The 24,265-nt window shown below is 40.0% G+C and overlaps 1 protein-coding gene across 11 annotated transcripts in view; it reads left to right on the top strand.

Annotated features, from left to right (window-relative positions):
* Nucleotides 1–24,265, top strand: part of KIDINS220 (kinase D interacting substrate 220) — a 61,691-nt gene that overhangs the window by 31,942 nt on the left and 5,484 nt on the right. For 4 of the 11 annotated variants that reach the window (XM_083495392.1, XM_083495393.1, XM_083495398.1 and 1 more), the window contains exons 23-27: nt 6,270–6,448; nt 9,576–9,802; nt 12,400–12,510; nt 20,410–20,538; nt 22,817–22,915. In XM_083495392.1, coding sequence (XP_083351518.1) covers nt 6,270–6,448; nt 9,576–9,802; nt 12,400–12,510; nt 20,410–20,538; nt 22,817–22,915 — 745 coding nt within the window. Of the gene's footprint in view, nt 1–6,269; nt 6,449–9,575; nt 9,803–12,399; nt 12,511–13,999; nt 14,057–17,219; nt 17,253–20,409; nt 20,539–22,816; nt 22,916–24,265 lie in introns of all 11 variants that reach the window. The other 7 variants (XM_083495391.1, XM_083495394.1, XM_083495395.1 and 4 more) reach the window with 6 other exon arrangements.

Genomic DNA, 24,265 nt, shown 5'->3' with positions numbered 1-24,265 from the left:
TTGATTTTGAAGTTTCCATTTGTTGGTGGGTGTTCAAAAGTCAGGATTTAACTATCTTTGTTTCCTGGGTGAGAGAAAGTAAATGTCCACAGTAAATGGGAGTAAATTATTTTGGTGTTCCGGTACTTACAAATTAGCATATGTCTGAATGCTTTGCTTTGTTGGGGCAAATGCTTCAAACTCACAAAATAAGGTGTGAGTATTTGTGATATGCTATTGCTATTTTTGATTACTATAACTTGTGATTCTTAATTACTATGCTAAAAGATCCAGGCATAGCCAAACTTGGCCCTCCAGCTGTTTTGGGACTACAACTCCCATCATCCCTAGCTAACAGGACCAGTGGTCAGGGATGATGGAATTGTAGTCCCCAAACAGCTGGAGGGCCAAGTTTGGCTATGCCTGGATTAGGCGCTATGATTCGTTAAAAGAATGGGGTATAATTATATCTGTTAAATGAAGAGAGTAAGGCATTAATGGCTGTCGCTGTCTTCTAGTTTTTTCTTTCGTCCGTCATTGGAAAAGCAACAGGGACACAGTATAACATAATCTAATGGTATTATCCCCTCTATCCATCCAAATCTATTTGGGAACATAAATGTAAGGAATAGTTGTAGTATAGTAACTAGTTGTTGAATTGTAACTAGTTTTAATCTCTACTCTGCCATGAACTGAATAGGCTTTGGGCAGTTGTCCACCTCTGCCATGGGGTGTGGGATAATGACGTTGATTCACCCCATAGAGTAGATATAAGGATTATGAGTAGGTAATGCACGTTAAGGTCTTCAAAAACTTGTTACGTGTTACACATCACATAGATACTAAGTACGGGATTAAACACATTTACTACCTTCTGTGTGCCCTTGTTCCCTTTTGGGATACTCCTTTGATACAATCATTCATCATTTTATTTGTGTGCCACCTTTCCATAGTTGTAAGCCACCTTGAGCATGGTTTTGACATGAAGAAATGTACGTAATTACATGCATAAGAAAATAAAACACACCAACAGGTGCACAGCCAAACCAAACAATTTCAACATAAATCATGGTATGATTTAAAAATAAAGCTGCAAAAAAATAATATCCATAACAGCAGCAGCCCTTCCCCCAACAAAAAAACCCCTGAAATAGCACCCCAGTGCAAGAGTCTGTTCAGCAGCCTCAGCTTCTGCAGCTGGAGTCAGTCAGGGCCCTACGTTCCCAGGCCAGGTAGAAAAAGGCCTGTAGATTTTCCAGGACTCACAGCCAAGATGGTATCAAGGAATTAGAGAACCTCAAATTGCCATGAGAACAGGCTAATAGATCCAGGAAAGAACAACAGTAGCTGGGGCTTCTGCCTGCTTGCTTGCTCCAGCAGGGTTGGCAGTACTTGGGCCAAGGTCGGATATGTCTGAGCTACAGAACTGTTAGTTATAGGGTCTCCATTTGGATTGAATAGCTTTGCCCTTCTAATGTAGTATGTCATAATGGTAGGTTAACGTTCATTGTTAGTACCAGTTAGATAAACTGCCGGAATATGTCTGCAGTACAATTCAGATGAAAGCCCTGTTGAGTTCAGTGGAACTTCCAGATAAATGTGTATAGAGTTGCAAGCCTGTTTTTCATTAGTAACTGCCTTTAATCTTCCAGCAGATGGCACTAACATACCAATGATATTGGTGAAGAGGTCTGTCATTCAGCGTTTTAACATTAAATTTAGAATTCATATTTGTCTTCCTGCTTGTTTCCTGTTTGTTTCAGTAGCTTCTCTGTAACTTTTAAACACTGAAATAGGTGAGGGATACTCTGTGTTGCTTGCAGGTTATGCATAGCTACAAACACTAATTCATCTACCTGTAAATGAGAGACAGTTCTTACAATTCCAAGGCCCAGTGCAGGTATATTGCTTGGTACCATGGTTTCCAAATAGAAGCCAAACTCTTGAATGTGAGCTCTTCTTCTGCTTTCCAAATTTCACTCCACTTCCTGTAAATGAGAGACAGTTCTTACAATTCCAAGGCCCAGTGCAGGTATATTGCTTGGTACCATGGTTTCCAAATAGAAGCCAAACTCTTGAATGTGAGCTCTTCTTCTGCTTTCCAAATTTCACTCCACTTCCTGTTTTTTACCTATAATTATACATGCAGTGATGCAAATCATTCTTGAAACTAACCAGTTCCACTCCTGGCTTCAACCCCTTGTTTGCAAACTATGGCATGCATAATCTCCAGAGAGCAAGAATATGTGAGAGAGGTTTTTAGTTGCTTCCCACTAGCTACCTCACTGAAGTCTAATCAGCAGGAGCACTGTAAAATACATCTGAAAAAGCTTTTTTGGGGGGTGTCTCAGGTGGGCTTGTGCTCCCTGGAAGCTCTATTCTTACAGTGAAAATGTTCTCATGTGATATAGCCCTAAGTGATATAGCCCTAAGTGCCCCTGGGTTATATATAGAGTGTCTTAAGTTCTGCAGATAAATGTGCATTGCTCAGTATTTTTACCAGTTCTAATGATAAAATTTGGTGTGTTCTATTAAACAGCATTTTTCTAGGGTAAATAATATAACTTCTGCATTATAACTTTGCTTTAGCAAATGGAACATATTTCTGTCTCTCAGGGTTATTAGTAGGGTTTGAAAAAGTATTTACAGTGTGTTAATAGGAGAAGGCATAAATGATACATGTTTTATTAAAGAAATCTGAGCTGATAAAAAATCAGAATAAGAAATCTTTAGCACCAGTAGTAAAGTTTAAATCCCCCCTCCCATAAAAAGGCTCGTTTATTTTTATAGCAATTTGATGACACATCTGCTTGCTTTATTCAGCTGGGGGAAAAAATGTTGGTTCTTGATGTTTGGTAAAGTTGCTTTTGTTAAATTATTTTCCAAATCGTTCAACTTTTAACAAATGACATTTGATACTAACACTGGAAAGCAATTTCAGCTAATTAAGTAGATCCTTCTATAAACCATCAGAACATTAAGATGACAAACTGTTCATTCAGGATTATTTTAATTGGGACAATTATTGTAATTTTGTTGCAATTATGTGTTGAGCTAAAAGCCTTTGTCTAAATCATTTGAGGATTTTTTTGTTAACATATACATAACTGAGAAAAGAGAAATGAAAACTCGAGCATTTTCTGTCTACTTTTCCAGTACCACATTTAGACAAATGATAATTACTCATTCTATAAACTGTATTTGAGATTGAACATTTGTACAAGGTAATTCTTTTTTTAAAAAAGGTTTCTTCTCCAGTAGGTGGTAGCGGGTTTCTATTTTAGGACAGTTTTAACCAGTTTTGTTTAAGGGAGAGAGGGAGAAATATATGAGGTTCTATTGAGTCTGTATGGAGGGGGTGCTTTTTAAAGTTGCACTTTCTTGTTAAAATTTATATAGCTGGCTTAGCATTGCATCCAAAAGCAGCCACGTTGGTACAGTCCTGGCAAGAGTTAGGTACTTTGATTTCAATGGGAAATTTGGGTCTTCTTGCAAGGGCACTGCATTAGATACAAACCACGTGTTAGCGTGTGCTTACAATTACTTTTGTAATATGTAACATTTCCCCCTCCCATAGCTTATCCTGACATTTTCTTGCCCCACCTCCCAGTGGGTCCTCCAGTCCAGCATCCTTTTCTCAAAGTGGGATGGCTATGGGAAGGACCTGAGAGCAACAGCACGCTCCTCACTTGTGATTCCAAGCAGCTGGCATTCCCAGGCATACTGCCTGTAAAGTAGATCATGACCATCATGGCTAGTGGCCACTTACAGCCTCACCCTCCATTAGAGATCATAGAGGTCACAGAATTAATTTGTCTAATCCTCTTTTAAAGCCGTCTGAGTTGGTGGCCATCGCTGGCTCGTGTGGGAGCGGATTTCAGAGTTTAGCTATGCACATAAACATAACAGTTGGTGGGATAGACGCTTTCTGCTGTTGATTGCGCCCATCTGCTGAAAAGGAGTCTGCCTCCAAGGGTCCACATGGACAGAAACAGTGGTCAAAGCTTTAGAAAGGAGGACAGTCCATAGCTCCTTTTTTACCATTTGCCTAGCCAGCTGTACTTCCCACCCCATCCCATGACCTGCTACCGTTAAAAAGGAAATAAACCAGCAGCACACATGATGTGCCATCTTCTCTGCAAAATTATATGCCGTGTCTATATTCTGGCACTACCCAGATATTGTTATTTGGATGTGCCTTGTTTTTGTTAGCAAATTCCTTCTTGTGTTCATTGCATTCTCCCCTTCAGCTTGCCTTAAAATATACCCAATTATCTAATTTCCCCTAATTACTTAGTTTGGCTGCCAGAAATGATATGCATATGTTTAGTACACCATTTTACTTTGTCCTTATTTTACATTCTTAGTGTTCTTATACATATCTCAGTGGTACGACAAGCCTGATATCAACTGTCTATTTCTGATTTTTTACTTGATTGCTAATTTGCCTCGTTTCTTGTTTAACAAGCTGTAATAGTTGAATTTGCAAATTTTGTTTCAAGATGAGCAGCCTACACTTCCAAACAACCCATAGCATGAACACACATAAACACACACCAGTCCTCTTTATTGGAGAAGACCCATACTCTCAGACTGCTCTTTACCTTTCTCCCTGTCACTGTACACCCAGCCTTTCATACTGACCATCTCTTAACTAGCATTCTCAGTACAACCATGCATTTAATCCCTTTCTATTATATTCCCATTATTCCCACTATCTGATTGATCTTTCTATTTTGACCATCTCCACTGTCTGTGTAGTAGACAAAAGGTACATATTTATGGAAGGTCCTTCAAACCATCACTGAAGCCTTGTAGTAGGTGAACTTACACCCACCATTTGACACTATCTGTATTTATCCACGCTTCTAAAAATATACACACACGATTTTCTGATTCCGAAACATTCAGAAATTCCTGATGTTTACTCTCACTCACTCTTGCTAACTTACTTGTAGCCTTAAAATTCAACTCCCAGAGTAACCCATTTACTTAATACAAGGCAAAGATTATTGATGCAAAAAAGAAAGAAAGAACAAAACATTCTGTTAATTACCTTGTATAACTGATAAGCGTAGTTTGCTCTGCCTGGCTTCATCCTAATCTTGCATTGAAGGAGCAGAGGTAGGGTGAATTGTAAAATTTGGGGATAAGAAGAGCAGAAGTTCAAAAGGCAACAATCCCCAGGAAAAAGTGAGTTGGAAAAAATGGAAATGAACAACCCAAATTTGTGTATTCATTGGAAACAAGTTCCACTTGTGTTCAGTGAGGCTTACTGTTGATAGAATTGCTACTGTTGATAAACAGAAGACAAATAACTGAAACAATCTTCATAGTGCATGAGGGTTTGAGTGGTCAAAAAACATAAAAGAGCACCAACAAACTACTGTTAACTCTGTGGCAACTTCCCATCTTCCTGTTCTCAGTTTTGGCACAAAATAATGTGCACATATTGGCCTGGTTGGGTCACTAAAGTTTGGCTTAGTGTGAACATGTGTTTCTGGAGAGCAAATCATGGTCACTTTGTTCCTCCATGGTCCTTTCCACTAATGCATTGAGAGAAACTAAGGTTTATTAGCAGCAGATGTTCCAAAACAAGAATACTGCTGCCTCCATCGCATAATGTGTAGTCTTTGAACTAACTTGGGTTTTAAGGCCATGTAACTTTGCAAAAATTTGTGTGTGTGCGTTTTCCTTTTTTTTTTAAGTTGAGAAGCACAGACACATAGATTTGTGGCCCTTCACCAAAAGATTATCATTTACATAAATATCTCTTTCAACATAATAGTTTAATGTATTGAGCTCAGAAGGTTAGAATAGAGATTTCAATCTATAAAACAGCAGTAGGCTATTAGCCTCTGAACAGGAGTATTGTTCATCATATGCAGAACACTGTTCACATTCAGACTTAAGCAGAGCTGGCATTAAAATTCAGCTAATTTGCTTCATGTGACTTCTCAGCTGTGGTTTTTCATCTAAGTCTTCAGCTCCTTTTCTTTTGGAATCTTGTTTTGAAAAAAAACACAACCAAACCAAAAAACTTTAACTCTTTGTTCTCGTTCTTAACTTTGTTTTGCGGCAATCTCAGTCATGAATATGTGAAAAGCTACATTTGTTTACAATTTGTTTATGAATTATTTGAGGGAAGATTTGGATAGGAACATGTTTAAGTTAGTAACGATAGATCTGTTACTAGGTTTGTGATCCTTAGCTAGACAGAAATGCCTGATAAACCTTCTGTCTGAATTTACATAGGTCTTTATAATGTGGAGTTTCTTTGCTTTCTGCAGAATTTCAAAGAATATTCCAACAACTAAAGATGTCGAACCTCTGCTTGAAATTGATGGGGATATTCGCAACTTTGAAGTATTTTTGTCTTCGCGAACTCCAGTCCTTATAGCACGTGATGTAAAAACCTTTCTTCCATGTACAGTGAACCTCGATCCAAAACTCCGGGAAATTATTGCAGGTAAACTGCCATTTGACTATCCAACAGGAAAGCTTTTAATACCAACATCAGTGTAATGAAATGAATAAAGAAAATAAATGACTTTTCTAAGAAAGAGATATTTGTGTTATCAGAACGAATAACGTACACAAGGACAGTAACAGAAACACGGCAGCACAAATCCCAAGTACATGATCACTATTCAGAATTGAGTATGTTTTACCCTTCTAGTAATGAATGAACAAAGGACTGGCAATTCTTTATAAAAAGCATTGCCCAACTTCTTTGGTCCATATGTAATATGTCAGTTTGGCAAGAACTGCATACTATTGTAATTAAATCTCCCATTGTTAATGTTCAAACTACTAGTCTCTAGAATTTAGCATATAAAATCCTAGCAGTGCTTCTAATGCAGGAGATACACTGTCACAGAGGAATTAAGAGTTATTTTATGTAGGTATTTTCTGTTGAGAAAACCAGAATACACATATGTATTCTGTAGTGCTGAATATTGTTTCTGTAAGGGCTGCTTTACAAGCTCTCGTATGTTGTCCTTTCAGGCAGCTAGAGAAATAGACTGGAAATGGTTGGGTTCCCCCTTTCCAGTGTAACATAATTTTTGTATGTTAGCATATAACACATGCATACTTACAATGGTTTTTTCTGGGGGGACGCAGGAATACGCATACCCCTAAACATTTTGTGAATCTTCGTACTTTTGTCCATTTACTGTATTTATTTCCCCCGATTTGAACTATAAAATGGTGATTTTCTTGAGTCAAAATGAGAGTACCCCTAAACATATATTATTTTTTTAGAAAAAAGCACTGCATACATATACAGTATGTACATAATGTATAACATCTTGAAAGGCAGCTCTCCCTTTGGAGGCAGTGTATTCTGCATCAATATAAGCCTTTCCTCTTGACCCAGATAGGCAAGAATAAACATGGAAGTCTGGAGAGAGGAGGCTCGTTCCCAGTTTCTTTTGAGGGAGGTCTTTTGTGCTTCTCCTTCCAAAGCCACACTCACTTTTATTTTCTGCCCCCTCCAGGGTGTTGGGAATATTATTATTTTTTAAGTGAGAGCCAGGAGGGCATTGGGTACTCTTATATCCTACTGGACTTGGGGACAGGACTACCATATAGGTGATTCCTGAAAAGGCCTGCTCTAACTCTGTCTTGTTAACCCAGGGCCTTGCAGAGCCGTTCTGATGAGAAGTGCTCTTTGAGAATGACTAGTAGCACCTGAGAGCCAGTGCAGAAAGCATGAAAGCAACTGTGTACTTAGCAGCCCCGCATGAATGGTTTTGTGTCCTTTTCTATTTGGTTGGAAGGGTTCTTCAAGAATGAGTTGGTTTTCTTTGTGACGAGACAGGAGACAAACCTGTGCCACAGTACCTCACTGTAGTGAGGTCAGTTTTCCTCCCTCTCTGCTCCACTGAAGGCCCAATTCTTTCCACTGAAGCAATTTCAATGTTCCCAGGATGAATTCCGCCTTTCACAAGTCTCAAGAATTCATTCCTCCCTTAATGCGTTCAACTTATATGCTCTAAGTAGACAAAGTGACAAGCCTTAGATATGTGTAGGACCCTAAATAATAGGACAGAATACAGTCATACCTTGGATGCTGAATGCCTTTAAACTCAAACGTTTTGACTCCCAAACGATCGAAAACCTGAAGTGATTGTTATGTTTTTCGGAAGCCAAACGTCTGTCGCGACTTCCGATTGGTTACAGGAGGGTCCTGCAGCCAATTGGAAGCTGCGACTTGGTTCTCGAACCATTTTTGGAGTTGAATCCCAGAACGGATTAAATTCGAGAAGCAAGATATGACTGTCCATCATGCAAAGCAGTCCATCATGGGGTGGGAAGTGTTTGTTGCAATGGTCGTTTCCATTCCATCAATCTTTTCCTCTTAATGAGTCTGTGCACCAGAAGAAATTGGACCCATCTGGTGTGATGGGCAGCAGGTTTTGTGGACATCATCCCATTGTTGTTAACATTCAGGAGTTTTTCAGGACACGGCAGTTGGCACCGTGGTATGGTGGTCTTAATCAGTGTCTCCAACCGATTCAATTGCTGCATTTTCCAGTTTTTGTCTTCTGTCCCTTCAGAATATGAGGAAAAGAGGAAAAGGCTGGAAGGCTGTCACTTGCCTTTATATTTATAATATTATTTCAGAGCTTTGCCTGTGTGTGTGTGTGTGTGTGTGTGTGTGTGTAAGTAAGTAAGAGACAGTAACAGACAGAAAGACAGAGAGAGAGGGAACTTGGAGTGGAGGTGGAATGAAGCCAAGCATCAGGAAAAAAACATCTCAGTGAGTGAGTCTATTTATTATTATTATTATTTATAATAGAGGACAATGCAGTGGGTGAAGGGAGCTGAGGGGAGGGAGTGCTTAGCATCACCAGCGTCTCCCCTTAGCATTTTCCCTTCTCCATACATTTGTTAGCTGCAGCAGCAAAAAAGGGAGCAAGACATAATATGAAACCTCACCTTTAGTCTGCTTCCTGTTGGCATGGGGTGGGGGGATTTGACAAATGTCTCATCCACCCCCCCCCACTTTCCTTACTCTTTTGAGGTTTGGTTGCCCCCCTCCTTATAGAAGTAGTGTGGAGACACACCATTTTCTTGAAGGTCCTTCATTCATAATTCTCGCAGGGTAATTTGAAAGGAGCAGAACCAGTAGAATGGGGCGTGTCTACCACTAGCTCCATCTGCCATTTGCTGCCCTGTCTTCTGCCAGGACCAATAGGGACCAGCTGCCACTGATCCTTGCTGTTTTCATTGCTCTCCATAATGGAGCAGTACTTGTATATAACAGAGGTTCGAGGAAGCAGGGGGGGGGGGTCAGCTATTTATTTATTTATTTAGATTCTGCATTCTCAGTGTTGAACTAGGAGGTCTGTAGAAAGAAAAGAAAGCCCTTGTTCTGTCAAGATCTTCCAAGTTTTTGTTTCTGCCTCGGTTCTGGTTCTGGGAGAGAGAGAGACTGATCTTAATGCTGAATCCACTTCTGTCTCCAGAGAGAGAACAGAACGTGCAACAATTTGCCAGGAAGCTCTAATTGTGCCCTTTGTTTTGATTTTTAGATTATACGTTATTGGCAATGCTTGCTGATTACTTTTGCAAATTAAATATTTCAGATGTCCGTGCTGCAAGAGACCAAATTAACATTGGAGCAATCCCATATCCCACGTTACCTTTGCAAGAGGCAGCTCCTAGAGCATCGTCGGTGTTTAGCCAGCCTTCCTCAGCCTGCTCTTCAACACACTCCTTCAACGGGCCTTTTAATGCAGGAGTTGTATCTCCACAGCCTCACAGCAGCTACTACAGCGGCATGACCGGACCTCAGCATCCATTCTATAATAGAGTAAGAAAGAAAGCTGCTTTTGAAAATTGACGCATGATGATGATGATTTTCCTGGTATAATAAATACTTTGTTTAAAATGCCACACTTCTTCAGCAGAAAACTGATGAAAACCATAGCATTTTTATTCATAAGTACACAGCAAATCTCAACCATTGGGCTAAGTTTCTGAAGAAATGCACTTTTGGTTCGAATGATGCAACAGTGATGAAATATTTTGGAATGTGTTCAGAATTTTTAAAAAAAGATTTTGTCTCTTTTAGTGTGCTGGTTTTGAACATGCACGTTTGAACAACACTATCGGTAGCTATAAATCTTTACGTAATTGCAGGAAGTAGACAAATGGAAGGAAGAATAGGCTCCATGGTTTTGGTAACTGCATAGAAGGAAGGTTGTTTATAGGGTCGCTCATAGGTTAAAGCGGCTTCCCCAACCTGGTGCCCTCCAGATGTTGTTGGACTCGCAACTCCCATCATCCCTGACCATGGGCCATGCTAGCTGGTTTTGATCGGAATTGGATTCCAACAGCATGTAAAGGGCATAATGTTGGCTGCTTAGAATGTGCAAAGCCCACTTACAAGTATGGAGTTATGGCACGTGTTGAACTAGTCTTCTCAATGGTTTACCAGGTTGCCAAGTGCTACACAAACCAATTTCTGAAAAGTGTGTTCAACCAGGGTGCTGTTTTGCAATCTGGATGCATACAGAATAGTTCGTCAACCTAGTATGGGTGACCATATTTTGGCTTGAAATGAGATGCAAACGAGCCTTTTGCCTGCACACACAGCCTTTTTGTTCTTTGCAGCGTGAGCAATCAGACCATGAATCATGTAGCTCAAACCAGGAAACTGTGCTTGCTAGCTTAGCTTTGGAAAAAGCCATTATAGTAAACCAGCCTCAAACACTGGTGAATAGTCTGGGAACTTTGGCTAACTAGAGGGCTCTTTTTTTAAAGAGTGAAAGGTTTGTATGTGCAAGCAAAATATTTGTTGCGTGGCGATTCCCGCCCCCTCCCACGGATGGAATAAATAAAGACACCGGACACCAGAACTTAGGTTAATGGGCGAAAATGGCCAGAACTTTATTGATTACAGGTAAGAGTGGTATTGGCTTTAGGCATTGGCCCTAACAGACTATCCGGTCTAACCGGGAAAGGTTAAGCACCAACAGGGGGAGCCCCCGAGATGCACATCCCTAGGCGCCCCCCAAGGGGTTACCGCTCGGGAGCGCGCTTTAGGCCCTAGCCTCCATAGGTTTCGGATGAGGCGACGCCCCCCGGAGTCCTTTAACGAACTACCCTTCAAGATTTAAGGGAGGTGATGGCGCTCCTCCCCCCCAACTTCATTTGCATAACAATACCCCTGCCAATGCCTACCGCCAAAACCGAGGAGTTGTGACGTTTTGCTACGAGGTAGGCGAAAAAACCAAGTGGCTTCAGAATACAGCCAATTAGCCAAATGGAAAAACTCCTACCAGGCCCCTTGCGGCGACCAGCCTAAGCCCATAGCAAAGTCCGAATGCAAACCTAGAGGGCGGGTGAGTGGGAAAAACCGCAGCTGCGGTAAGGAAAGAAAAGGGGCGAGCCAGGGCTTCCCTGACCTTAAGTGCCCTATTGTAAGCCCGCCCCTAGCACCAGCCGATTGGCCAGCGCTGTGGGATAATGAATAATAATCAGACTGGGGAATCCCTGAGTCCTGCGGGGCTGGCGCCAGCCCCGCGAGAATGTAGTCCGGGATGTGAACCTGCAACCCCCCCCTCCTTAGGTCGGGAGTGGCTTTCTTATCTCTGCTTATTATGCTAATATGTGATCATCCAAACATGGGGATTGCGTTCAAACCTTGCAAAAACCTGTTTGTGTTGACTTCATCACACAATCTGGATTAAGACTGCAACTTTATAGCCAGTTATCTCTGCAAGTAAGTCTCATTGAACTCACATATGTGTAGACATGTATAGGATTGTTCTGTAAATGTTGAGCTTAAAGCCTTCAGATGTAGACCCGGATACATGCATAGTCATGAATTGGCCAGTCACCAAGATTTTTAATATTAGAGGTCTCCATCACAAGGTATTTTTCAAGTTACACCTGACAAGGTTTGAGAAGCAGTCTGAATTCTAAAATTGATGAAAATTGAATAACACAAATTGTCTCTTGAATTCACCCGTGGAACACTTCCTAGATACTTAAGCCATAGTCCTCAAATCACATTTATTCCCGTGAGATTATTCAAGTATTAGAATGGAATTAAACTGTCTAATTTTAGTATTTGCTCTAAATTGTCTCATTTAATTGCTTTTGGAAGGTGTATAGATGTTTTCATAATTCATTATAAAAATGTTCCATTGTCCTGCTGTTTGTGTCTTGTTGAACTAAATTGGAAATCTCTCATTGGCTTCAAGTTGGGTATGTAACTACCTAATTATTTCACCTTTGATAATATTCAAAATAGGATTGTTAAAATTACCTCAAGAAGTAAATTTTGTGTGTGTGTGTGTTTTACTTTTATGTTTTACATTCTTAAATAAGTTGTATTTGTTGAATTAAGTTTTCTTTTGATTTTTGTAATGGTCCCTTTTTGTTGCATGTTTTTTTCCATAGCCATTCTTTGCCCCATATGTTTACATGCCAAGGTATTATCCTGGCAGTTCTCATCTCATCTCACGTCCATCACTAAAAACGAGTATGTCCAGGGAACAGAGCAGTGGTCTAGTAAGTATCTCAAACAGTACGTGAACATGCTAACTTACAAAATAAGATTAGTCAATAATTCAGCAGTAGATGTTTAATGTGAGCACATAAATGCACAAGCAATTTTTAAAAATATATTTTATAAAAATTAAAGCCAAGGTTAACGAAGATTGTAAAATGTGTTAACTCTAGTATTAAGAGTAATATGTAAGAGTCTTCCAGAATAATTTTATAGAGTGAAAATATAGAGGTTCTGTTTATAGTATGTAATAAGTGTAGTTAACTTATTGTGAATTTAGGTGTCGTTTGCTAGAATAAAATGATTAATGTTAAGCCACTTATAGACTACAGAAAGATAATGGTTGTACCCAACACTGCTGTTCTGCTTGCACAACAGAATTTTATTTCCCCTCCCTTCCATCTGCAGCTGCCTACACGCTCTCAGAATTTGCTCCAGAGGGTTGGGGGACCCCCAGAAGCAGATATTGGGGAGAAGGAGAGGAAGGGGAAGTCATGTTGTGGGAGCAGGCCTCCTTTTGTACAGTGTTGGATACAACCTAAAGGTTCTTTTTTGTTTAGATTTAAGAAAATAGCAAACCATAATGACAAAGGGGAAACTGTGGATTAAAAATGTGTATGTTAACATTCAGATATAAAACAAAATATGTTTTGTTTTTAGTTTGGGCAAGTTCTAGAATTTGAATTTTCCTTCCGCATATAAATTGAACTTTTAACCACATTTGTGAAATGGTGCCATAATTCCATAAATTAAAAATTTCTTAACAGGAAATCACATTGTACTATGTTCTTTAAATAGGAAGTATTAAGAAAACTATTAGGCTACTTCAGCTGTGGAATATAGGTGCCTTTCGGGTAAAGCTGTGCGGAGTTTTAAAAATGTTATTGTAAACATCTTCAAAACCTAGTAGTAGGTAGTTCTAGCCTGTGGACCACTATTGACCTGCAAAGACTTCTAATCTGAAAGGGCGTTTCTTCCCAGTTCCCGGGAATGACTGATCTACTGCTGAGTCATCACAGGCACTCAGTTCGGATGTAATGCTTGGCCAGAACATGAATGAGCCTTGCGTTCACATGCCTCTTCCTCTTTTGCTTCATTTCAAGTTCTGATTTGTGGACAAACGATGCTCCACACAAGTCATTCTTTGCCTAGCAGTGATGTGTAATGGCAAACAATGGCTTCCTGCTAACCCGGAAGTAATGTAGGGAATTGAAGCATGCAAAGGGAAGAGTAGAGGGGTGCAAACTGTTCCTGATGGAGTGCTGGGAACCAACTCACAGTGGCCACGCATGGTTCTTTTTCACAGGTCCGGGGAAAAAGCCTTGTCGAGCCACATCATGTTCTTGCAAGTCTTAACGTTCCTCACCCCTTAAAAACCGTAAACCAGTTCTTTTGCAGAATGATATATTCTTTTCATCCATTGTTCCTTCATACTTTTGTTGCATGCTTAACCGTTTTGTCCAAATCGTAATAATTTGTTGTTGTTGTTAGGATGTTATCAAGGAGGATGCTGCTGAGGGGCTTCCTTCACCCACAGACCCCTCAATGGTAAATGAGTAGTCATGTGGTGTGGATCCTTAGCATCTCATTGCTTCTTCAACAGTAATGAGTCTGCTTGAATGACCATGGCAGTTCACTAACACTGCATTGGTGGCTTGATGAGCAAATAGAATAGCTGAAGACTAATGAACATAGCTTGTGAATGAGTACAAGAGTACGAGCTAATATTCTACTTATAATGCATATTGTATTTGTCTTTCCCTCGCTAGCCTTCTGTAGTCTGTGGAGTACAGTGTTTTCAGTAGAGTACAATGTGTTCTGTCTTCATTAGCAGCATTGCCCTGGCTAGTAGAAGGGAATTAGGCTATTAGCTGTTCACTTACATAAAAGTGACTGGTTGATGCCTTCTCTAAGTGTTTTAGCCGAATAATTTATACCTGCCCTTTCTTGGTTATGTCAGGGCATAAAGCTGCTGCAGTCGACAAGACATAAAGCTGGTCATAAGACAGTTGTCATGAGAATGGGAGGTGCCTGTCTTGAGCCCTAGGAATAGGCAGGCCTTGCATTTTACATTCTATCATAGTTGTTCCTGCCATACAAATATCTCCATAGATTAGCATTAAACTCGGATCTTACTTCCAAAACCTCTAACTCTTAACTCTATTTTAAAGTTGTTGATTTGAACTTGGATGGTAACCCTTCTCTCAATGGCTTTATCCTGTTTTTCTGCAACAGCTTTCGGTTGTATGATTTTTGTTTTCTGATCATAGTCTAAATACTCATGCAGGATAAACTCAATCTCTCCCACCTTCTTCCAGATACTTTAGAGAAAAAGATGAGGATTCCATCAAAATTCACCCCTCACCCTGCATCACTTCCACCATGGTTATAGCTTGTGGTAGTGCAGACCAGTGTTTCTCAACCTTGGGCCTCCAGCTTTTTGGACTACAACTCCCATCATCCCTAGCTAGCAAGACCAGTGGTCAGGGATGATGACAATTGTAGTCCAAAAACAGCTGGAGACTCAAGGTTGGGAAACACTGGTGTAGACTAATCACCTGCATAATGGGTATGGTCCAGCAAAATGACCTAGCCTGCCTCTTCTCCCTTCAGTGACAGCAGATTCCTTTCTTCTCTTGTTGCCACCACATTGGCCATTACTGGTGCAAGTCTTGAGTGAGACAAGTCCATGGATAATAAAGATAAAAGTTGGAATGATTATGTTATGTTATGGATTTGGGAATCCAGCCTAACATATGTTTGAGTACAATGATAATCATTCACAGGGAAGGGTACATAAAGAAGCATTCATATAAAGAGATAGGAATATATATAGTTTTGAGTAGTAGCACAGAGCCTGTTTTTCTCCTGTTCAATCTGATATAAGATGGTTTACCCCCCATAGATAGTAGGTTCCCTTTTTATAACAGCTTTATGATACCGATAAAATACACTTTCTTTCCCTTGCTATCTTTCTTTTTATTCACAAGTGCATTTGAATTAATTAAAAGGTGCTTACCTGATTGTATAGTAAGATTTTAATTATTTCCTAGTGATTATTTGAAAAAGTATGAGTGACCTCAAACTCACAGTAGTCTAAAGTTTGAAGAAGGTGTCAGTTTTGCTCAAATGTTTTAAAATGTTTGTCTCATCAAAATTCTAAGTTCTTTTTTTACATTCTCCGAGGCAGTCTCTGCAATAAGTGTTATAAAAACTTGATAGATTACAAGGTGATTGTACCAGTAGAATGGACAAAATTGGTTTTATTAAACATAATACCTTTACATTTTGCTATTTAGAAAAGACCAAAACAAGGTAGAAGGGAAGCATTACCAAAAGAAGCTAGCATTAATAAACGATGTGAAAATGAGGGATTTAGTTTGCATTAAAAATTGAGCATCATGTTGAAGCATGGTACAGGCATGATTCTAGTATTTCACCCCAATGACACTATGCATGTAATAATAATAAATCCTGCTATGGGTTCTGCAGAACTGTTTAACATAACGGACTAAGTCACACTGAAGTAACTGCTTTCAGTGGGACTCTTGCTGGATTCTTCTCAGTGAAAGAGATTGGTACTATACCCATGGCCCTGAACTGAGTATACAACTAGGTCTTGTTATCAGCAGTAAAAGCAAGGAACCTCCAGCACTGGCCATTGCAATAAGAGTAAAAACCTAGCTACACCTGGAGGAAACATTTGCTGCATTACAATCCCTGTTTGCAATAAATCAGGTATTTTATTTGTATAAATATGAAGGTTGGAATTGAATTCATGTTTTGCTCAGAATAGACCTGTTGAAAACAATGGCCTTAACTTTGTCATGTTTGTTAATCTAAGTGGGTTTACTCTTGAGTAAAACACAGTTGAACAAGGACAGTACTCACTGTGCACAATGGGTCTTCACCTTACTTTCCTCCTCTCTCCAAACCTCAGAATGCCCTCAAAATCTGTTCCAGAGAGTTGGGGTACCTTCCAGAGCAGATTTTTCAGGCACGTGAAGGCTGTAGAGGGGAGGAGGGGAAGGCGACTCCTGTTGTGTGAACGGAAGTCTGCGCAGGCAGAATTGGATACCATTTTGAACCTGGAAGCCCTGAGTTTTCATGGTATTTTTTACACAGTCTTCTGTGCCTTAATAGCCCTCCGTAGCAGGGGTGGCAAAGCTGTGACCCTGCAGATGGCGTTGGTCTCCCATCTCCCATCAGCCCCAGCCAGCAAGGAATGATGGGAGTTGGAGTCCAATAGCAATGGGAGAGCCAAAGTTTGGCTGCCCTTGCTTTGCAGGAATTTCACCGCAGATCAAAAGTGTAACGAGCTGCAGAGGTGCGTAAAAAGTTCTCCAGTGCATACCATGTTGTTAAACAATTGCTCTAAGTGTCTCTGAGGGCCTGAGACTGCACTGTGGGGTTTGATCAATGATGCCATATCAGAAACTGCTTTTGAAAGCCCAACATCGGTTTGCAATGCAACATGGAATTATTGGAGAAACACAGGCACAGAATCCCCATGAGTGTGTAGAACAGTTCTTTGGATCTTGTCTAGCATGTGTTAATCAGGAGGCAGTCCACTTTTAAAAGAAATCCCAGCTGTTTATCCTCCATCACTTTGACGAAGAAATCTTAATAACCATACTAGCTCATTCTTTAATGGCATTTTTTTCTTGTTTCATGTTAAGCTGTGTCACTTTTTTTGTCCTTTTTCTTAAAGCAGTGTAAAACTGGGTTAAACAGACAGAGACAGGTACAGCAACTTTCTGCAAACTGTTCACTTATTTTTGTATTCTCATTGTAGATTGTCCATACTAGCACTTCATGCTGGCTGACTTATGCACTAATGCACTTTTCAAGTCTTGAGGATTGCTTTGACATCTGCTTTTTGGATTTTGCATGGCAGATATTTAGTAGAATTAATGTTCTTTCCACATCTGTAATGAAAGAGACTACCACTGGGGAAAAATATGTCTGTTTTAAGTACAGTTCCAATTCACTTATGACAAATATCACTAAAAGCACCTGCACTGCTTATTATTTAAATACTGCTTTTTTTATAGGAAGCATTCCAGATTAAACTGAATCTCTGTCATATGATTCATACATTGACATCAGTAATCTATGTATTTTTGTAAGAAAAATCTTCCCTAAAATAGCTTACAATGCATGCTGAAATGACTATTTGCCACTGAAATACAGCATCAGTAATTACTACATTTTGTATTTTAGCAATTTTCTGCTTTCCTTCCTGCTTCATACATAGTTCAGATACTGAGTTTGGTAACTGGATAGTTGGAATCGTAACTGAATTCTAAACATGTTAGGAAAGCCCACTAAAACTGTATATAGAATTTATATAATATAGATAAAACTAATGCATTTAGGCGTTATTTTTAATATTGTTTGAATTACTGAGTTGAGTAGGAAGTGATCTATAACATTCTGCTTCAGTTTTTATGGACTATTTTATTCATTATCTTTATGCCTTATTAAAATTGTGACTTCTGTTAAGAAAACGTTATCAGAGCCACTTGTCAAATGTGAATATGGGCTACACAATGAGACTTATGACTACCACTGCTACATATTGACCAAGGAAGATGGAAAGCCCTAGTTATCCATCTCCATGCAGCCATAGTCTGTGTGTATGTGTATGTATGTATATGTAAACACACACACGCACCTGTCCCATGCAATGCTGAGGTGGTTGGGAAGGGAGGAATTTCCCTGTTCCAGCAGACTTTTTTGCACACTGAAACTGGGACGCCCTCCCCCATAATAGCAGGTACATACTCTTCCCCCTGCATCTGATCACAATAGAATAGATCCTGAGAAATGTATGGTCTCATTGACCATTTTGGGATCACTTAAAGAAAAATAATTACTACTTTGTCAATGTTATATTGATTAGTAATGTGTGTTAAGCTGTGAAGCCAGTCTTGTGAAGGAATATTTCAAAAAACTTGTACAGAGGATTATATATTTTTTTCAAATTACACCCATCTCTTAGTGGCCACACTCGGGTGTAATGATAACCTAAAGAGCCTTGGTTTAATAAACTGTATAGTGCCTGGCGATGCCCACTTTGTTCTTCCCTTTGCATGAGTGGATATACGAACCACAGAGAGGATTAGAATGGCATCCAAACATGGGATCATTGTTTTCTTTCTTTCTCCCTAGCAAGTCAGGATTAAGAAGCAGACAACCAACCTTGGTTAAAGACTGTCCATCAATCCTGGCACCAACATGCCGGTTGTGCACATTGTGGTTTATTAAGCCAACGTCTTTGCTCATTTTAACATGCAACACAGCCACTGATCACTTTTTTTTTTTTTTACGCCAACTGTCTTTTAAGATTACAGTTTTGGGTGGTATCCTGGTGTAGAGGTTATACAGAAATGAGGCATAGATTTAGCATCTGAGAATCTTTTTTGTTTTGTTTTATGGTAGCACATTTTTTGTTAGTAGTGGGCCTGACTCAAGCACTCAAGGAAACCTTTTCAAGACTGCATTAAGCAATCAGAAATAATAATAATAATAATAATAATAATAATAATAATAATAATAATATGCTTAATTTTATTTCCACCTTGCACCAGACAGGTTGCAGTCTGCTTTCCAGACATTTTCTGAATACTGTAATGTATCGGTTGTCACAGTTTGGCTTTCAGTTGCTTTGACAAGTCCTTAGTTGAATCTGCTACCTGTGAGCTGAGCTGAGTGCAAACACCCCACAATGGCATTAAAATACTTTTTTGCTGCAACTTCATGCCCTTCCTGAAGCAGCTTGTTGTTCTGGGGCTTTAAGTGTCAAAATACTTTGGAGAAGTTACTTTACTCAATTGCATCCTTTCTTGCAAATATGTTTATTTAGCACCTTGATTATGGTCCTTTAGACAGTGAGCTTTCCTGGCTTTTGAATGTGAAAAAAAGAGAATTTATGAGTTTCTCAGAGCTGTGGAATGTTCCTGTGTCGATGAGGTAGCTCCTTATTAAACAAGTTGAGTGAGGATGCTACAGTTCTTTAAAGAAGCCTTCATTTTTTGGGAGACTGACATGATTTTTTCTAAAAAAGACACTCTTCCATTAGCAGGGAACCTTAGTGGTTTTAAAGCACCAATTTTTCAAAATGTTCATTTATTTCCCTTGCACGTAACACACACAAACACATAGAGGGCTCTCATGTGGCACAACTGCCTCTTGGATTCCTCCCTAAGACAAAATGTCTAAAACTGGGGACATACCTTTATGTCCCCCTCTTTATTGGCTCAGGCAATTCAAAAAGCATCGGGTTGCAGCCAGTGTTAGTCCTACTCAGAGTAGACCCATTGAAATAAATTGACCTAAATTAGTCAGGTTTATTAATTTCCTTGGATATGCTCTGATTAGAACTAACATTAGCTTAAGATCTGGTTCAAGGACACTATGCTATTGTGCCAGGAATCATTGGGACAGATTTCTATAATGAGTGCGCATCTTCCTTGGTTCTTAGACCTTGCTCTCATAAGAACCAAGCACTGAAAGTATATGTGAAGAATAAGTACACTGCAGAGGTCATCAGGTTTCCTTGGTCTTTATGTCAGAAGTTATTTAACTTTTAAATCCATGAACATCTTGAGCAAATTTCTAATGGGTCTCCTTGCTTATAACGACGCAATGCAATTATTATTAATTTTTAAACACTTTTAAAAAACTGGAGTATTAATCTGGGAAGGACAGTGTCTCAACTGGGGGTGGGGCGGGGGCACCAGACAGTATAACAATATTCCCAGTTCTTAGGGGGGGGACGTTGCCTTTTGTTGTGACTCAGATGCGTGTTACGTTTTGCTTCTGCAAAGAAAAGCAATGTGCAGTAGGCATAATGAGCTTCTGAACGTATTGCATGTATGTACTTCTCCCTTGCGCAGGGAACAGGCTCAGGAGCACCCCAAGTGCCTTTGAGCTCGATGACGGTTGATGCTGTGTGCGAGAAGCTGAAACAGATCGAAGGACTCGACCAGAATATGCTGGCTCAGTACTCTGCAACTATAAAGAAGGTGAGTCCCTTCGTTTAAAAATGTAACATCATTTTTCATTTAAAAATGGCGCCTTCATTTGGGCTCTACATTCTCCAGCAATCGAATATTGAGTGTCCCTTACTTTTTCTGCAAAACCCATTGCCAATTGAATACCGACATGTGATGCAGAAAGCACAACAAACTAGAAGAAAGATGGTGAAAGAAGAGAACATAAGTTTGTTTTGCTCTAAACATACCGTGATAGGACAAGTTGTGTTCTTGGCTTACTGAATATGGTTGGTTTGAGAGAGAGAAAGAAGCCACAGTCCCTGTTTCATATGTAAGCTGAGGACTATGGCTTGTTTTCTGTTCATTCGCATGAAGGAACAAAGCAGCCTAGATAGGCACGTTCATGACAAACCATCAAAGTGTGCATGCACACGAAAGCTCATACCAAGAACTAACTTAGTTGGTCTTTAAGGTGCTACTGGAAGGAATTTTTTTATTTTGACTATGGCAGACCAACACGGCTACCTATCTACTACTGGAACCATGGAAGGCACCACATTGAGCCGCATCACTATGAAGTTAATCTTGTTAGTAACTTCTTTTTATTGTGTTGCTGTATATTTTAAGTGGTATTGTCACTGTTAGGCACCTTCGGTGTTATTTGTAGAAAGGCAGAATATAGATTGTAGTAATGATGATGATGATATCATCCATCAAGGGTGCTACCCCAAGAATACCTGGTTGTGGCATTGACTTCCCTTTTCCACCCTACATCTTTTAATCCCAGTCCTATTCAGTGTGATACAGCAACACTGATCCACTACATTGTGTAGAGCTGAAATTAAGAGGTTTATAAAGTTTTTTTGGCTGCTAAAGAATCAGTGCACTGAATGTTCTCTTAGCATGCTGGATCTTTGTCTGCAATAATTCCCTGGTTGGCACAGGGTTAGCTCAGCCTGATGGAAATCTCTAAGGCTGTTAAGGCTCACTTCTGCTTTCGAAGAGGGAATTTATGTACCCCTGAGCTTGGCTTGAGAACTTAGCTGGCATCTTAATAGGAAACTGCTGTCAAAAAGCTGGACAAGGAGCCTCTAAAGCTCTGTTGTACCATGGATGTTCTGAACAGGTGTCTGAAAACTGGGATGGATGAGGGCAAACCGGTTGACACTTAATCTAGAAAAGATTGAAGGGCTGTTAGTTGGGAAATTCTACTGATACGGACAAAGAAATGTAACCATCTTCCTCCATAATGCCTACGTACTCATGTCTCACTTCCTCTGAAGGATCAAATTTGCAGCTGGGGGAATTTTCCTGGACCTAGCACTAACCTTAGAGGCTCAGATGGCACCAGCATTTCAGATGATCTTTTTTCTATTTTGGCTGATTTTGCCAACTGTGTCCCTGTTTGAGGAAAACAGACCTGGTTTAAATTATTCATGTGCTGGTACATCCAGATTTTTGCAATGCTTTCTACATGAGGCTGCCATAAAAGACAGCTTGGAAACTTAATTGGTTGAAAATGTAGCCGCCAAAATACTGATATTAGCATGCTGGTTGGATCAGGCGATACCTATCCTACACCAGTTACACTAGTTTACTGATATATATATATATATTGGCTCAATTTAAGGTGCTGGTTTTGACTTTTAAAGCCCTCAGTGCCTTGGACTCCCAGGACTGCTTTTGCCAGTATGAACTTATCAGACATTTAAGATAGCCATCTCATGATTGTTTTATGTGAACCAGAGATGGAGCCTTTTCTGCAGCAGCACCTTGCTTGTGGAATTCTGTCCCTGGGGAAATTTGCCCTCTTACACTTTTAAGTGCTTAATTATTATTTTTTTTATGGCATTTTGTTAAAAGTTTCTAAATCTACATTTGCTGACTTGCTTTTTGAAATATTTTCAGATGGGCTGTTTTTGTTATGTTTATTTATCGATTCTTTTTTGTTGTTGTTTGAATATATTTTTGCAGACTGCCTTGTGAGAAGGCTTTCTAAAAGGCCAGGTTTAAATCCAGAAAATGCAAATTCCCTATACGTAATTAAGGAATATGATGCATTTGATTTGTTTTCTTGACATTACAAATTTACAATTTGTTTTATGCCATAGTGGAAATTCCAAGTTTGCATATTTTATCAAAGTGTTTAAATTTCTTCTTGCAAAAGGTACAGTTATTCTATCCCACTCGTATTAACCGTGTACTTTCACGTGAAATTCAATTTCAGGGGTGTTTTTTTTTAGCTTACGAAATATTTACAGATGGCAAGGGTGTGTTTATCTGTTTTGTGTTTTTAAAATTTGTTTAGGCTAATATAAACGGTCGCGTTTTAGCACAGTGCAACATTGATGAACTGAAGAGAGAGATGAACATGAATTTTGGCGACTGGCATCTCTTCAGAAGTGCAGTAAGAGAATTTTAAGTCTTATGTAAATACAAATGCCTTGTTGATGGTGCTTGTGTGACTGGATCCTAGTCATGTTAGCTTGGAAGTAACTCCCACTGTCTTTAGTAGGAGTTAGCACAGGGGCTGGGAATTGCTGGCTCACAGTCTGGATGCTCCCCACCCAGCCTGCATCATCAACTCCCAACCCCTTCACCTACCAGTACCACATTTAGGCTTCACAAAATCCTCTTATTGATCCCATTGGTGGTTATTGAAGCCTAAATGTGGCACAGCGGGGCAGTGAAAAGCTAGCCTTTCCTCTCTGGCTGCAAGCCCACCCTCTGCTTTAAAATCCTTCCTCTTGTCCAGGAAGATGCTTTTTGGAGGAGCCTAAATACTGAGACTGAAAAGGTTATTTTGAGAGAGATTGCATGTGAGAGAGTGAATGGGTGTGTTGCATGTATGAGCAAATTGCATGGGGGAGATGTTCTTCCTTTGACCACATTCATTTTGGGCTTGTGGTCCCCAGTCGGGCTGGGTGATATCTGGTTTTCAACGTTGTGATATATCAGCAGCTAAACATTGTAATATACCTATATATCACGATGTCTGAAGTAAGGATGGAGCTATGTCAGCTGGCTTCACATTTTTTCCTGCATCGTGATTTTTGCTGGCTCCTGCTCTTGTGATTTGCTGGTGGCAGGGGAGAGTTGGGCCGGCAGAGTTAGCAGGGACTGCAGGAATCGAGAGAAGTGTTGGCTGGCTTCTTGGTTTTTTCACATTGTGATTTTTGCGTAGCGCGCGCGCGCACACACACACACACACACACCATGATTCGTGATACATGGTCAGGTCAAACATTATGAAACCCATATCATGATACCAACTTCAAACCGGTTTTGCACAATATAGCTCCCATCCCTGTTCCCCATAGGGTTTGCCGTGAAACTTTGTAGATCTCAGCCAAAGAAAGGTTCCTCATTCTTGGTTTAGCATCAGGTACTATACATGGAAATGCAGCCTTTGCATGCTTTGGTTTGCCTAACTGTAAGGCCGTGCTCCTGCAAAATAATGTCTGACATCGTATCTGGCATAGTGTTTTTATATAAAGTGGCAGCACTGTGCCAGGAATGTTTGCTTTTTACAAGGCTTTGCAGCCTTGAACAGTTGTCTGTTTCAGCCCTGTCAGTGCACTCATAGAAAGCCTGGGTGAGTATTTATAGGAGGCATTGGAGAAAGAAAGGAGTTATTTATTAAAGCAGGGTTGGCCAGCCTTTTTTTCTGTTGAGGGCTGCATTCCTTTGGGGGTGATCTGTCAAAGCTGGATGCCGAACTGATGTGCCGAAGCCCATGATTGGGGGGGCAGAGCCA

Source organism: Podarcis liolepis (assembly GCF_965112155.1).
Source record: "Podarcis liolepis genome assembly, chromosome: 3".
Taxonomy (NCBI): Eukaryota; Metazoa; Chordata; class Lepidosauria; order Squamata; family Lacertidae; genus Podarcis; species Podarcis liolepis.
Note: the sequence above shows the minus strand (reverse complement) of the source record. Positions and strands in the feature narration are given on the sequence as shown.